Source organism: Puma concolor, chromosome E1 (genome assembly GCF_028749965.1).
Source record: "Puma concolor isolate L17-30 chromosome E1, mPumCon1.1.hap2, whole genome shotgun sequence".
NCBI lineage: Eukaryota > Metazoa > Chordata > Mammalia > Carnivora > Felidae > Puma > Puma concolor.
The window spans coordinates 49,181,927-49,197,970 of record NC_141680.1 but is presented as its reverse complement, the minus strand read 5'-3'; the positions used below and the strand labels follow the sequence as shown (position 1 = coordinate 49,197,970).

General features: G+C 49.7%; 1 protein-coding gene across 7 annotated transcripts in view; it reads left to right on the top strand.

The window, feature by feature from the left end:
* The window catches only part of PECAM1 (platelet and endothelial cell adhesion molecule 1), a 75,221-nt gene extending 59,756 nt beyond the window's left edge, over positions 1-15,465 (top strand). For all 7 annotated transcript variants that reach the window (XM_086687739.1, XM_086687738.1, XM_086687740.1 and 4 more), the window contains 2 exons: positions 8,643-8,665; positions 14,403-15,465. In XM_086687739.1, coding sequence (XP_086543865.1) covers positions 8,643-8,665; positions 14,403-14,432 — 53 coding nt within the window. In that variant the 3' untranslated portion in view covers positions 14,433-15,465. The remainder of the gene's footprint in view (positions 1-8,642; positions 8,666-14,402) is intronic.
* The last annotated feature ends 579 nt before the right edge of the window (positions 15,466-16,044 follow it).

Here is a 16,044-nt window from a genome sequence, read left to right as displayed (position 1 = left end):
TCAGTGTGGTTAGAACTGGGGGCTTCTTTAGCACGTTAGGCAAGAACAATACATTTGTGGAGAAGTGACAAAACAAATGGGAAGGTAAATATCTGGGGGAAACAAATGGAATAAGGTTTGTTTAGGCAGGTCCATCTCAGCACCACCTTTCTGTCATCTTGGAGGCCAGAAGCCTTCCCTGGGAGAGGGACTCATGGCTGTCTTCATTTCCCAGGAACTTCGGCTTCTGGTCAGATAAGGGAAACTCCTGGAAGGCTTCCTTCTGCATCCTCCGGCCCCAAATAATCCTATGCCAGTGTGGCATATTCGGGGGTGGCATTTACACCTGCTTTAGGGCAGCTGTTCAGACGGTTCTCCGTGCCTGAGTCCTCAGTCCCCCACCCTGGGAATCTCGCTGCTCCCTCTGGTCTAGGGCAGGAATGGACCCCAGGGGCTCAGGGTGGTGAAGGGCCCTGTTTTGCTCACAGACATCTGAGCCCCAGTCCTGGTGCTGCCCCTTAGCAGCTGTGTGACTGTGACCAAGATGCCTGACCCTTCTGAGACTCCAGGTTCTTCAGCTGTTGCATGGAGATGAGACTAAATGAGAAACAGGGGGTGAGGTTAGCTTGGGGGGAGATGGGGCTAATTACCCCAGGCACGAGTCTGTCTACTATCCCTACCATACGGCGAGCATCCAATCCGTGTTGGCCAAAAGATGCAGGAGAAACTTGAGCCCTAGGGTTCAGGGCAGGGACCAGGCACAGCCGTCTCCCTCCCCACCCCGACTCCCAGCCAGAGCCCCACTGGGGCCATCAGGAGTCAGCTGGGGCTGGGGCTCCTCTGTAACCTGGTCTCTGAACAGGCAGCTGGCTCCTGCCCCAGCGGTTGCAGGTAGAGAGAGCCCTGGGTGTTGTAGCCAAAACCACAGTGCTGCTGTGGAAGTCCGTGTGCTCACCTTGCCTAAGAGGCTCCCGTCCTGGAGGCCAAGGGAGCTGCTGTTTCCCAGCATTTCCTGCTCGGTGGCTGCTCCAAGGCAGGAAGCTGTAAGCCCCTCAGTCCTCTTCCTGTTCTTTCTTTCTGTCCCTCTTACCGCGAGACGCCTGCTCTTTGTTCAGTCCTCAAAACCATCCTAGGGTTGACGGAGGTTTTACTACTGTTCCTGTCCTGCAGATGGGAAAATGGGCCCGGAGGCTAAGTAACTCATCCCAATCCTAAAGCCGGTGATGGCAGAGCAGGGACTCCAATGCTGGGAGCCCGGCTTCACGTTTCCTCCCCGTCCTGCCAAAGGGACTGCCTGCTGCTGCCCTTTCCAGCTTTGTTCGGTTTCACATTACCATCCGCTTAATTAGAGGATTCAGTTCTATTAACAGCCTGGGGGGTGCCTGGGTGGCTCAGTTGGTTGAACGTCCGGTCTTTGACCAGCTCAGGTCAGGATCTCACAGTTCATGAGTGCGAGCCCCGTGTCGGGCTCTGAGCTGACAGCCTGCTTGAGATTCTCCCCCTCTCTCTGCACCTCCCCAATTCACACGATCTCTGACTCTCTCAAAATAAATACATAAAGTTAAAAAAAAAAAAGAAAAAAAAAAAAGAGTAACAGCCTGGTATGGTCTGGGTGACCCTGGGTGAGTCGTGGAACCTCTCAGAACCTTGGTTGCCTTGTCTGTGAAATGAGGGGCAGGGGCTCAAATGTAGATGGAGCATTCTCCAGGTGTGTTAAAACACAAATGATGTGGTACCACCACCCAGACTTTGTGATTTCAGTAGGTCTGGAGTGGGACTAATTTGTATTTCTTTTAGTATTTTTTTAAAATGTTTATTTATTTTTGAGGGGGAGAGTGAGCAGGGGAGGGACAGAGAGAGAGGGAGACACAGAATCTGAAGCAGGCTCCAGGCTCTGAGCTGTCCGCACAGAGCCCGACGTGGGGCTCGAACTCACAAACTGCGAGATCATGACCCGAGCCAAAGTCAGACACTTAACCGACCGAGCCACCCAGGCGCCCCAATTTGTATTTCTAAAAAATTCTCACATGTTGCTGCTGTTGTTCTGGGGACCACACTTTTAGAAGCATTTTCTAGATGCCCTCACTTCCCTTCTGATTATACCTCTGTTATGTTCTGCTTCTTGCTTGAAGAGGTAGGGTCTTTCTTACTCCTCAGCAATCCTGAAAGGATCCTGGAAGGACTGGCCTGAGGTTTGGCCAGCAGAGAGAATCCTCCAACTCACGTACATATGTGCATGTGTGTGCATGTGTGTGTGTGTGTGTTGGGGGGAGGAGGGTGACACACAATAAAATAAAGACCTTGGGGGAGGTGGGTCTCTGGACAGGTCGGTGAATGGGCTGAGTACAGAGCTAAGGCTTATCTAACCTTTCCTTCTTAATTTTTTATTCTTCCCATCTTAATTTCTTAGTTCTCCCCACCTTCCAACCAACAGCACGTCAGGGCTGACTATTTTGGGAAATGGCTCACAGGGCGTAGTTCTGGCTCTTAAACCCCCCTTTTCCCCTGAGTGATACAAAGGAAAACTGCTCCTCTAGATAAGGGAAAGGGCATTGGGCAGGCCTGCCTCCAAGGAACAGCCCCAGGGCGGGAATCTGGACAGGACCAGCGTCCTGGAGAGAGCGAGGTGGACTGCTGGCTCATGAGTGTGGGGGCATCTGTAGGCTGTGGGGGGAACCAGGTCTTTGCAATCTTGGCTTTAGGCTCTAAGCTCACAGCTTTGGTTGTGTGTTTTAACTGTGACAAAATACACATAACACCTGCCATTTTAACCACTTTTAAGTGTACGTTTTGGTGGCATTAAATACATTCACGTAGCTGTATAACCATCACCATCCATTTCCAGAACTTTTTTATCTTCCCCAAATGAAACTTTAGACCCAGTAAAGCAATAACTCGCCACTCTTTCCAGCCCCTGGCAACAACCATTCTACTTTGTCTATCTGTGAATTTGAGCAAGCTCAGTGCTTCTGTATTGAGTGAGGTGGTTGAATGGATGATCTTAAGTTGCCTTCCGGTGATGACGTTCGGAGAGTCTCAGTGTCCTGGCATTTGGAAGTCATGGTCATTTGTCTATACTTTGGTCCATCCAAAACCATTCCCCTAAATGTTTTGTTCTAAGCAACTTCTAAGAGTCACTTCCTAGGTCCCTTGGAGGCAATTCTAATCCTTTACTCACCCTTGACTCCAAGACCCAATAAGTATTTGCTTCTACTAAGCCTGAGTTTTCCCTCCAAATCCGAATTAAATCATGGAGCTCAGGGGCCAACTCACTGTGCTTCTGGTACGTTTGTTTTGGCTGGAGTCCAGCTGGATGGTTCTTTGCACTGTAACCCTAAGAGGAACACCCTGAGTGGGAGATAGAGACTAGGGTTTGGTCCCAGCACTGCCCTTACCCAGTTATATGACTTGGCTCCCGACCCTTACTTCTCCCCTGGACGTCAGTTTTCTTATTAATTTTCAATAAAATGTCCCTCCCCCATATGGAATTGTCACAGTGAACACCGCAGTGTTCCTCGGGAGTGTGTGTAGGTGGATAAGCACTGCGGTGGGTAGGTGGGTTCAATAAAATTGGTATCTCTTCCAACTGAGTATCCCCTGCTGGGTCATGGCCATGGTTAGACAGGTCTGCTCTTCTGTTGGGAGCCTACTGTTTTGTTGACGGAGAGCTAAGTTAACATCTTATCCCAGCAGTCAACTCAGTCTGGGACAAAGAAACCTCTGATCTTTGAACGTTTCCCTTTCCCAACTGTTAGGTGATTCCTTACAAACCATTAGGGAGAGAAGGAGAGGGGTTCTCAGTACTAGGAAATTTATATCCAGAAGAGGCCCAATTGAGAAAAGCATAAGTAGAAGGGACAGCAAGCCCTGGAATGCCCCCAGAACTGGTTGAGAAAGAGCTTTTGCATTTACATAACCATCAGCTTTCTTAAGGTAAAGGAAAACTTGCCGATAATTTCTGGTAAGTTAGATCTGCAAGGTTAACACTTCAGGCTCTTTGAAGTACTTATTCCCTTTTCAATGACTTGCCTAAGATGAGGATTTGCAAATTCCAGGCAGCAACAGTAGCTCTGGTTATGACTTGCGGTTTGGCTTTACAGAAATGGGAACTAAGCCTGTGTTTATGCCTCTTCTTAAGCAGTAATGTGGGTGGTCCTAAAAAGTGAGCATTTGAAGGAAGTAATCCAGGTTGGTTTGGTACCTTTCTCTCTTTAACACTTAACTGGAACCAATTTCCTCCCATCCCCTGTAACCTTGGACTTCATACAGGATGCTGTTACTCGCCTGAGTTCTCTTGATTTAGATGGTGGTGTCCTTCAGGGCTTGCTCATAGCTTAGACACTCTTGGTTGTGGGGCAACCTGACATCAAAAGCCCCCGGCCCCACCCACAAGCACGCGCCCCCCCAAACCTCTCTTTTTACCTGTCGTCAACTTCCTCCTTCTCTGACTAATCCAGGGAAAGGTTTGATTTTCTTCTCCTCCCCTTGCTTTTCTGGTGACAAGAACGAAAAGAGACAAATTACAGGCTGTCTATGGCTTTCTCAACAACTTCACTCAGCCTGGCTGAGCCTTGTAGGAACCGCAATTTCTGGCTCATCAGGAAAGTTTGTATCTTCACTCTGATTCGGGACTTCACCTTTTATAGTGCTCCGGCTTATTCTAAAAGTACTTTGTAAAATGGCCCGCAGGTCATCCAAAGCAAAACCTACTAATGTATATTTACACTGGATTTTAACAGAAGAGTGAAGTGGTTTACTACAATCAGCAATGCAGTCAAGCTCTTTCACTATGAAAGAACTCAGGTCTAGGAGTCATCGGCCTGGAGCACTGGTTCACAAGGCAGGAGACATCTTTGGTTGTCATAACTGGGGGGTAGGAAAGGGGTGCTATAGCATCTAATGTGTGGAGGCCACGAATGCTACTTAACATCTTACAATGTATGGGACAGTCCCCACAAGAAAGAATGATCCAGTCCAGAGGTGCCTGGTGGGCTCAGTTGGGAGAGGATGCAACTCTTTTTTTTTTTTTTTTTTTTTAACGTTTATTCCTTTTATGAGAGAGGGTGGGGGAGGGGGAGGGAGAGAGGGAGACACAGAATCTGAAACGGACTCCAGACTCCAAGCTGTCAGCACAGAGCCCGACGCGGGGCTCCGACTCCCGAAGCATGAGATCATGCCCTGAGCCAAAGTCGGACGCTTAACCGATGGAGCCACCCAGGCTCCCTGAGAGAGCATCCAACTCTTGGTCTCAGGGTCACGAGTTGAAGGCCCACGCTGGGTGTAGATATTGCTAAAAAACAGTATGTAAACTCTAAAAAAAAAAAAAAAAAGAAGAAGAAGAAGAATGATCCAGCCCCAAATGTCAGTGTTAAGAAACCTTGGCTTCTCGTAATTCACCTCCTTGTGAGCCCTCCAACCGTAGAATTGGTTTTCCTCTCTAGATGCCCTGTGCCCACCTCCACAGGTGTCCTGGGCACATCCCACTTGACAATGCCAGGCCCTGGAAGAGATGCCGGGTCCTGCTCCAGGCACGAAGTTATGCCTTTTGGGGTTGGACCCAGCCATCTTCCCACCTGAGGATCTGCTCACTCGGCCTTCACATTCTGCTCGCTCTTTGGTGTTCCAAATGTTTCTAAAGGGGCAGAAGTCTAATATACTAAGAGTAGCTGTCATCAAGAAAGAACCACAGTGCGGAGGGCCTCTCACAACCCCTGTGGGAGGGAGAAAAGAGCACTTGAGAGCCGGTCCCCGCCCATCCTGTGTGGCACTGAGCCAGCCAGCCCGGCGGACACTGCCAGCCCTGCCCCCCCCCCTGGGGGGGGTGCATTTCTTTACTTCAGAATCTAAGAGGGTAAAAAAGTAGTCTGTGAAAAAAAAATAGGTACTACCCACCAGATTCTATTTTTACAGTGATTGCTCCAAGTTGCAGTGATATGCTACAAGTGGGCATAAACCTAGGTTTTCCTTGAGTGTTACCAGCATATTCGAAATTTTCCGTCTTTTGTATTCATATTACTAAGACTAAGTAATAGTCTAAGACTATTACAGACATACAGACTAAGGCTCTTTCCCTCTTTAGTCTGATTCCAGAGCCCTCGGGGGTTTTGGGGGAGTGGGCAGCACGGGGTCCTTCAGGTCCTCCCGGGTCGGATTTGGGCTGCAGGTGGGAGCCTTGCCCGAGCCTCACTCAATGCGTGGAAGTTTACACAATGGCTCGACTTCGTGTGGTCCGGCTGATTCATCCATTTGGCTGTTTGACGTCTGCCTCTGGCCCAGCCAGGACAGAAGGGGGCCCCTTAGGAACTTCTGGCCCCGTTCCCTCTCCAGGGGACGCACAATAGGGCTGTGATAAGACAGGGTTTGAGGGGGAAGTGGACTTTTGGAAACAGGATATTTTTAAATTAGAGAGAGAAACAGAACGGTTGTGACTCCCGTTGTGACAGGTGGGCCCCAAGACCGCCCAAGACTCAGAAAAGGGACTGGGTTTGAGGTTGGGCGGCCTCGCAGAGCCCGAGGCCCCTTGGAGTGCATCCACCTAGTAGCCCTGAGGACTCGGGTCCGGTAGGTTATGGCCCTCCTGCCATTGCCTCTTCCACCTTCAAGACTGGCTGCCACCCCCAACACCCACATACGCTCTGGGCGCCTTTCCCAGACAGCAGGAGGTCCCCATGGTTTCTTTGTCTTCAGGCCTGTGTCCTGCATGGACTGTTTGGGGAATCAGCCCCAGCCGTGTGGGCCACTGCCCGATTAGAAACTGCAATGGGTGGGGGCCTGCTCCTTTCCAAGGGCAAACCACAGCCCTCTCTCGCCTGTTGTAGTGAAAACCGGCTCTTGACTAACACTGGCGGGACGGCTCGCCCCCCACACGACACCTCCTGTTCTCCTTGGCCTTTCTTCACCTCGCCCCGATCTTCCGGACATTTGGAAGGACCTGACAGGCCCATGTTGATCCTTGCAGCCTGGCTGGGCCAGCAGGTCCTGGCGTGCACCCTAGCAAGAAGACAGGGTGGCCTGTGGGGGAAGGGGGAAGAGGTGGCCCTGTCATTGCAGGCAGCGCTTGGGCTGTCTATCCCGAGAGTGGTGGCAGTGTTTGTACCTTCTCCTCCCCTGCTCCCACTTGTGGGGATGGAGAAGCTACTACGAAATAAGGAAATAGCCTTATTCCCAAAGAGGATGTGGCAGCACTATTTACATCTTTTTTTTTTTTAATTTTTTTTTCCCAACGTTTATTTATTTTTGGGACAGAGAGAAACAGAGCATGAACAGGGGAGGGGCAGAGAGAGAGGGAGACACAGAATCGGAAACAGGCTCCAGGCTCCGAGCCATCAGCCCAGAGCCTGATGCGGGGCTCGAACTCACGGACCGCGAGATCGTGACCTGGCTGAAGTCGGACGCTTAACCGACTGCGCCACCCAGGCGCCCCTACATCTTTTTTTTTATTAAGTTTCTTTATTTATTTTGGGAGAGGGAAAACAGGAGCCGGGGAGGGACAGAGAGAGAGAGAGAGAGAGAGAGAGAGAGAGAGAGAATCCTAAGCAGGCTCCACGCTGTCAGCGCAGAGCCTGACGTGGGGCTCGAACTCAAGAAACCGTGAGAGCATGACTTCAGCCGAAACCGAGAGTCGGACACTTAACTGACCGAGCCACCCAGGCTCCCCTGGCAGCACTATTTAAAACAGCAAAAACTTGGAAAGAACCTAAATTTCTAAAGTAAGGAGCTGGATAAGTAAACAATTGTACACCCATTGAATGATTATTACACAGGCCACTCCCAAGTATGTTTAAGAAGGTACCAGGAAATGTTTATAAGATCACGTTATGTAAAAAGGATAGGCTAGAAAATGGCATATGTTGTATGTTATGACTCAGAACCAAGAGCCTACGGGAGAGCAGAAAAAGACTGGGGGACAAAAGTGTCAACAGGGTTTAAAGAATGGAACAAGAGATCATGCTTATCGGCTACTTTCTACTCCTCTATAGTTTTCAGTTTTTTTCTTGAAATAACCTGAAGTACTAATTAAAAAAAGAAACAACAAAAAAAACTTGCCGGGACGCCTGGGTGGCTCAGTCCATGGAGCATGCGACTCGGGTTTTTGCAGTCATGAGTTCCAGCCCCACATTGGATGTAGAGATTACTTAAAAAATAAAATAAAATCTTTGGGCGCCCGGGTGGCTCAGTCGGTTAAGCGTCCTATTTCAGCTCAGGTCATGATTTCACTGCTCATGGGTTCGAGCCTCGCGTCAGGCTCTGTGCTGACAGCTCAGAGCCTGGAGCCTGCTTCAGATTCTGGGTCTCTCTCTCTGCTCCCCACCCCTGCCCCCCCCCACCCCACCAGCTCACGCTCTGTCTCTTCTCGCAAAAATAAACAAACATTAAAAAAAAATTAAAAAATAAAATAAAATCTTAAAAAAAAAACTGTTTAAAATGTCCAGTGAGCTTCCAGGGATTTTAATATGCTTGTCACATGGAGTATAGAGCCCAGAGGAAGCTGTCTGTGGGCAAAGGAGCCATACAGCTGAGCACCCAGTAAAGCTCTGGTGTCTCCTTCTGCACCGCCCCACCCCCTGCCTTTACCCATGGGGTTCCTGAGATGGTTGAGGGGCGGGGGGAGCCTAATGTACTCTCTGAATCGCTCACCCTCCATGTTATGCTTTGTTTTGCAGATTTCGTGGAAAACAGATATTCTGTAAGTACACATTTCACAAACAATTTTTAAAAATGGTCCATTGAACAGTGAACTATTTCCAAACTCAGCCAGGTTCTGCATTCCCACGAATCACACTCCTACAGCGGCCTGGTCTGTTTTAGACCAGGAGCCCCGGGCAACAATAGCCTAGATGTTGTATGGAGGGTGTTTGGTCATCGGGCTGGCCAGGTTTTCTGGGCCTGGCGATTTCAAATATTCTCTCCCACTGTTTCCATCCTTGCATCTCAGCCCTCATACGAAGAGAGACCCCCTCAAAGGGTCAGGAATCTAGAACATATAGCCCCCCTTGAGCGAAGTGCACGTTTCCTCCTAGTTCAGGTTCAGGCTTTGGAAGTGAGGCAGACATTGTTGTGGGGTGGGGGGAATGCTTGGAGGAAGGGAGGATCCAACAGTGCATTTGAACTTTGAACTCTGAGAGCCTATGCCAGTCACCCTGACACACCAGGTCCTCTGCTGCAGAGGCCACTCAAGGTCCTTGACCCACAGAGGGAATCAGATGAGTTAACACGGATGAGAAAGCAAGGTGATGATAGCTCACCAGAAGCTATGGAAACGCAGAAGAAAGACGGTTCTGGTTAGGGTCTCCTCCCCACGGAAGGGGTCACTGGGATCAGCCGTGAGGAAGGGGTCCAACCACAGCAGCAGGCCCAGGTAGAAAGATCAACAGGAGTAGAGCCACGAGGGAAGGAACAGTCCAAGCAGCTCAGGGTGATAGGAGAAAGGACATCCAGGAGAAGCACTAGGAAGAGGTCAGTTAGGGCTTACATGCAAAGGACTCAAACACCTCATTATGAGGTTTTCCTTTTTTTTTTTTTTTTTTTAATTAACATTTATTTATTTTTTGAGAGTCAGAGAGAGCACGAGCAGGGGAGGTGCAGGGAGAAGGAGACACAGAATCTCGGAAGCAGGCGCCAGGCTCTGAGCTGTCAGCACAGAGCGTGATGCGGGGCTCAAAGCCACGAACCGTGAGATCATGATCTCAGCCAAGGTCGGTCGCTTAACCGACAGAGCCACCCAGGCGCCCCTGAGGTTTTCACTCTGTAGGAAATTGAGGATTTAGGATGCTGCTAGTTGGCAGATGGAAATATATACTTTTTTAATGTGGAGGTCCAAGTTCAAATTATGCGAAGACCTGTCTCCTCCTATCTTCCCACTCCCAACCTTTTGAAGAACTACCCAGTAGTTCAGGGGTTAACTAACTGGGCAGCTGGTATCTTGAGAAATGAGGAGCCGCTGCTTTAAGGTCTGGGAAGAAAGAACCTTCCGCAAGATTGCGGGTAGCCTTTCCAATGGGCCCCCTGGCTTCCTTTGTTTTGCTGGAGTCTGAATTCTTATAAAACAGAGAACTCATTATGCCTTTGACGGCAGGAAACCACTGACATTCTTCTTATGGAGGAAAGCTATCAATTTAAGGAAAAGAGGGATAAAACGAAGGTCTTTTTCTAGCCTAAACCCACCCCGACTCCCGAAACCAGTGACTTGCCTTAGCAGAGCCAGGACTAGAACCTGGGTCCCCAGATTCCTTGGCTAGTCCACAACACAAGACTCCCTCCAAGAAGTGACATCATTGTTCCAGCTATCATGGCCTTGAGGGAGTGGAAAGTGAGATCTTTGCTCCATAGGCAACATGGGACCCAGAAAAAGAGATGCTCTCCCGCTACAATAAACATAGCTGTGTCCTCCCCAGGCAAGTCTGTTGGACCTGCAGGACTGACTTATTTACTTTGTCTGCAATCCAAACGGTCTCTCTGGACAAAGGCTCTGAGCTCCAGGACAGATAGAACTTTCCTTTTCCCCCAGGAGCTGACCCGTGGATCCAGAAGTCTGCTCCCAGGATGCTCCTGAGAGCTCCCCCACCAGCTGGTCCTGCCCTCCCAAATAATAAAGACTTTTGGCGGGAGCTCAGGGCTTCCCAGCCGTTGGGAGAGAGATTTTGACGCTTTAAGCGAATACAATTTGTTTAGAAAAGAAGGAGGTATAGTTTTCCTAATAATCAGCTGGTGAGGGTCAGGAGAAAATTAATCGAATTGCCCAGCAGGGAAATGGGAGGGGATTTCCTTCCTGAAATCAAACCTGGCGATCATTCCCAGTAGTTTAATGGCCGTTGCTTCTGAAAACACATTGGAGGAAATATCTTAACAATGAGATAGCCGCTTAGCCAAATACTAATTTAGTATTGTTTGACTTGCTTCAATGGCACATTCTGACTTCATTTTTCCTCTGCCATTTTTGCCTTGTTTATAAATTGTGTTTGTGGCCCAGGCAGACAGATAATGTGAAAGAGAACACCTTGTACTTAAAAGAAAGGGGTGAATCTGGACCTTCGTGGGTCTCGGGATCTTGGAGACAGCCTTGTCTTCTTACGGAAAAAAAGGCGGTTCCCAGTTACAGCTCACCCCCTTCCCTCCTGGGAGCCAGCAGTGGGAACTGGAGTCTGAGCTCCAGCTCTCTGGCCATCTTTTGGGTGATCCTGCCCTCCTCCAACTAAGCTTTCCAATTCGTGAAACAGAGATGGTGAGAACCCCAAACACAGTAATAGCTCCCTACTAGAAGTTTCTTAAAGGTAAAATGAGGAACACGTGTACAAAGTATTTTGCAATGGACCACATAAATGCTACTTGATGGTCTGTTTAAAGTTCTTTTCATCACTCTGGCAGTATGAGGCACGAATGGGAGACTTACTTCATTTTGGCCCTGAAATGCCTCTTCATAGGATTCACCCAAAGCCAGGCTTTGACTTGGGAATCAGAGACCCACCTTAAAACTTAACCTTCCCATGATTCGCTGTTTACCAGCTGAGTCACGCTGGGCAGATGTCTCAGGGCCTTCGTTTCCTCATCTGGAATTGGAGATAATAACCACCCCCACCCCACCTGGTTGTTGCAAGGATTAAATGAGCACCTATCACAGACTTGGTTTATTGGAAGTGCTCATAAGGGGCACATTCTATTTTTATTTTATCTATTTTTTTTTAATTTTTTTTAACATTTATTTATTTTTGAGACAGAGAGAGAGCATGAACAGGGGAGGGTCAGAGAAAGAGGGAGACACAGAATCTGAAACAGGCTCCAGGCTCTGAGCTGTCAGCACAGAGCCCGACGTGGGGCTCGAACCCACGGACCGCGAGATCATGACCTGAGCCGAAGTCAGATGCTTAACCAACTGAGCCACCCAGGCGCCCCAAGTTTATCTATTTTTTGAGAGAGGGAGTGAGTGGGGAGGGGCAGAGAGCGAGAAGGAGAGAGAGAGAGAGAGAATCCCGAGCAGGGATCTCAGTCCTGGGCTTGAACCCACAAACTGTGGGATCATGACCTGAGCTGAAACCAAGAGCTTAACTAACTGAAAGACCAAGGCGCCCCCCCCCCCCATAAGGGGTACATTCTAGAATCAGGAAGTAGAAAACCCAGGGGTGTTAGAAGTAAAATGACCTTTGAGAGCATCTATACCATGTTCTGGCCCGAAGTGGGGCGATTTCATGGCTGTTCTTGGGTGGCTGACAGCTGGCCTCTGATTTAGGTACAAGGAAGGACAGGTCTTGGATGTGAGTACGTTAACCATTACTTCAAGGTCCGGTTGACTGTGACCCAGCCCTTCCCATCCGTGGGGCCAGTCCTGCTGCAGCTACCGAGTGCTTGCCTCGCCTGGCGGAGGAGAGCGGAGGCGTTTAGGGAGGGACTTGGTCTGGGGCCTGCAGGAAGCCTGGACACCAGGGTCACCCCTCTGGGCAAAGCGGAAGAAATGAAGGTAGCTGCCAGCGCTGGCGGGCCTCCAGCCCCTTGGGGCCAACACAGCTCTCTTGGCCCGCTTGCCAGGGTCTCTCCTGGCAAAAGCAGAGGCAGAGCCGTGGCCTGCCAGCTGGAGCCCTTGGGACCCGCATCCTGTTCTCAGAGGCTCCTCAGATGCGCAGGGACCAGAACAAAACAGGGACCTCAGCCCCCACCGTCAGAGAGCCAACCGGCCTGGCCATGGGGCTCCCAAGACGCTGGCTGATCCCCACAAGTGCCCCCACTTGTGTGCCCACGAGGTCCACCTGCACTCACAGAGGGTCGGGTCACAGACTCATTTGCTGTCTGCCTCTTGGGGCCCAGGGTGCCTTTGCTCCAGCATTTCCATCTGCCCCGCTCTTGCCCCCATGCTGCAGCCATTCGTCCGTCCAAACCTGCCTCACCTTGGAGGCTGGCTCCACGAAGCCTTCTGTGATTCCCTCGTGGTACAGCGAGGGCGTCTCGCCACCTCTGAACTCCTGCAGTTTGTTAGGACCTTTCCCACGTGCTAGCACTGTTTGTCAGTAACGGATAGGATATAAAATTCCTGGCGGGTTCTTGCGTCCTCGGTATAGGTAACAGTACTCGGGTCAGATGGGGGTCCAGTTACTGGTGGATACGGAGGTGTCAACAAGATCACACAAAGCAGTTAGAGAACACTGCAGGATGGCGTGCGGAATCTGGCTTTTGTTTTTGTTTTGTTTTTTACTTTTTTTCTTGGGGAGGGGGCAAAACAGACACAACAGAAGGTACCATTTTAACCATTGTTAAGTGTACCGCTCAGTGACCTTAAGTACATTCACATCGTGTGCAACCATCAACACCATCCACCCACAGAACTTTGTCATCATTCCAACCCAAAAGTCTACCCATTGCACACTCATTTCCCCCTTCCCCGCAGCTCCTGGAAATCACAGTTCTCCTTTCTAGCTCCATCAGTTTGACTACTCTGGGTACCTCGTGTAAGTGGAATCACACAATATTTGTTCCTCCTGCGTCTGGCTTCTTCCGCTTCTTCATCTTTATGACGATTAGCATCCTCAGTGTTTATCCGTGTTAAAACTCTTTGATTTTGCGATTAAAAAAGAAAATGGGCTGGGCGGGGGGGTGGTGCCTGGGTGGCTCAGTCGGCTGAGCATCAACTTCAGCTCAGGTCATGATCTCACGGTTCGTGAGTTCGAGCCCCGCGTCGGGCTCTATGCTGTCAGCTCGGAGCCTGGAGCCTGCTTCCCATTCTGTCTCTCTCTCTCTCTCTCTCTCTCAAAAATAAATAAAAAACATTAATTAAAAAAAATTTTTTTAAAGAAAACGGGGGTGCCCAGGTGGCTCAGTTGGTTGAGCGACCTACTTCCGCTCAGGTCATGATCTCCCAGTTTGTGAGTTCAAGCCCCACGTCAGGCTCTGTGCTGACAGTTTGGAGCCTGGAGCCTGCTTCGGGTTCTGTGTCTCCCTCTCTCTCTGCCCCTAACCCACTCGCAGTCTGTCTCTGTCTCTCTCAAAAATAAATAAACATTAAAAAAAAAAAAGTTGAAAAAAAAAAAAAAAAGAAAAGAAAACAGACCTAGAGAAGCCTCAGCTTGTGTTAGAAGCAGAGCTGGAGCAAGAAGCCAGGTCTCTCTTAACTCTACTAGTCTTGCTCTGTAGGTAGGTGTGGCACCCACAGGGCAGAATGCTGGGTGTACAGTGGGTGCTTGACAAAGTTGGCTGATAGCCTGACGTGCAGCGCGCGTCTACAGGCAGTGGAGGCCACAGCCCTGGGCGGAGCTGGTGTGGAGAGAAGGGAGAAGTGAATGTGGGCAGGAGCTGACCCCACAGGGTGGAGGTACCAGCGGAAGACGGCGCTGTCAGAGAGCCTTTGTGAAGCGCTTGCTGCAATATTGCTTACCCCTCCTCCAGGCCAGTCTTGAGCCCTGAAGGGTGTGACCATAGCTTGTCTTCTCTTGTCTCTGCAGAGAACGGAAGGCTCCCTTGATGGAACTTAGGGCTGCGAGGACCGATGTTCCTCCTTGGAAGGACACCCATGTTCCAAGAAGAGGAGATCATTCCTGTATTCCAAGAGCTCTGTGCATTTATTTATGAAACTGCCCTGCTCCCACTGAACAGAGCAATTCCTCAGGCCAAGTCACCAGTTCCGAAATCCATCTGCCTACATTTATGGGGGGTATAAAGAGATATGGAGGGGCTGGTTAAGTCCCCCCACAGCGCCCCCCTCTCACCAAGCTGGGGCATCCTCAGGAGTGGGGAGCCGCAGAAGGAGGTTCAGGGTTAAACGGCCATTGGGATATTTTGAAACTTGAATATTTTTGTCTTGCACGGAGATCAAGAACTTGTCCAAGTATCTTCACACACAGAAACCATTTTTTTTGTTTTGTAGCCAATCGCTTCTAGCGAATGGCTGGGCTGAGGGGCTATTTCTCTCTCTCTCTCTCTCTCTCTCTCTCTTTGCCTTTGGTCCTTCAAAGGCCTGTGGTTCTGGGTGGTCCTTGTTCCTCGGAAGTGAACAGCACTGACCAGACGGTGCCCCCTGTTCCCTCCACGACCTCGCCTGCCACAAATGTCACAACAAAGCGGCTTGGGAGCGACCCCTTTGAGATGCCAACCTGAAGATCAGGTTCATTCCGGGCAATGCACAGAAGAGAAAATGAAGTCGGACAGAGCACAGATGTTCTTATGCTGTTTTTCTATACCCTTTCTTTCTTTTCCTTTACCATGCTGCAGGCTGCAAGATGGGAAGATGTTTGCCTACAGCAAATATTGTTTTTAATAGAAAAATGAAATGCGTATTTTTCTTACTAATTTTTTTTTAATTTATTCCTTGCTAAAGAAATGGTCCCCTGAGGTCTTACGATATTTCTGAGGGTGTCTTGAGTGGGTGGACGAGTAGCCGCGGCCATTTTGCGGGGGAATTTCACTAGTGAGCCCACCTAGCTGAGATCATTTTCCCCCCACGTCCCATCCACCTCAGTGACACAGCTGCAGGGTATTGCATTAAATAAATTTGATCTTTACTCTTCACAGACCTGTGAAATGTCATCTTCTAAGAGGACACATACACATAGAATATCTGTAGTGCTTGAGGACGCCTCGGGCCTTCTGAAGTCACAAAGAACCAAGCAGGTCTTATCAGGTTGTCTCACACAGGCCAAGGGCCTCCGTGGCCTTTATTGAAGGCAGGGCCAGAGGTAGTCTGAGCGTCAAACACTGAGTCATTAATATCCATTGGCTGCGATTCAGCGTTTGCTTCCCAGCCAAAGACTGCCAGGCTGTCCCTGGCAGATAGGGTTGCCAGGTTGAGCAAATAACACCAACAAAAAACACCGAAACACCCAGGGTGCTCAGTTAAATTTGAATTTCAGATAAACAATGAATCTGCTTCGGGTGTAAGTATGTCCTATGTAACATTCGGCTTATACTTACACTGTAAAAGTATTCATTTATCTGAGAGTCAAATGTAACTAGGCATCTCATTTTATCTGGTAACCCTACTGGCGAAACACCCCCTCCTATCCCTCTAAGCCATCCTCAGTGGCCTCAGACCAGACCTCGCTGCCCTGCAGCCCAGGTCCCCATCAGAACAGCGCCCCACTGGGCCTG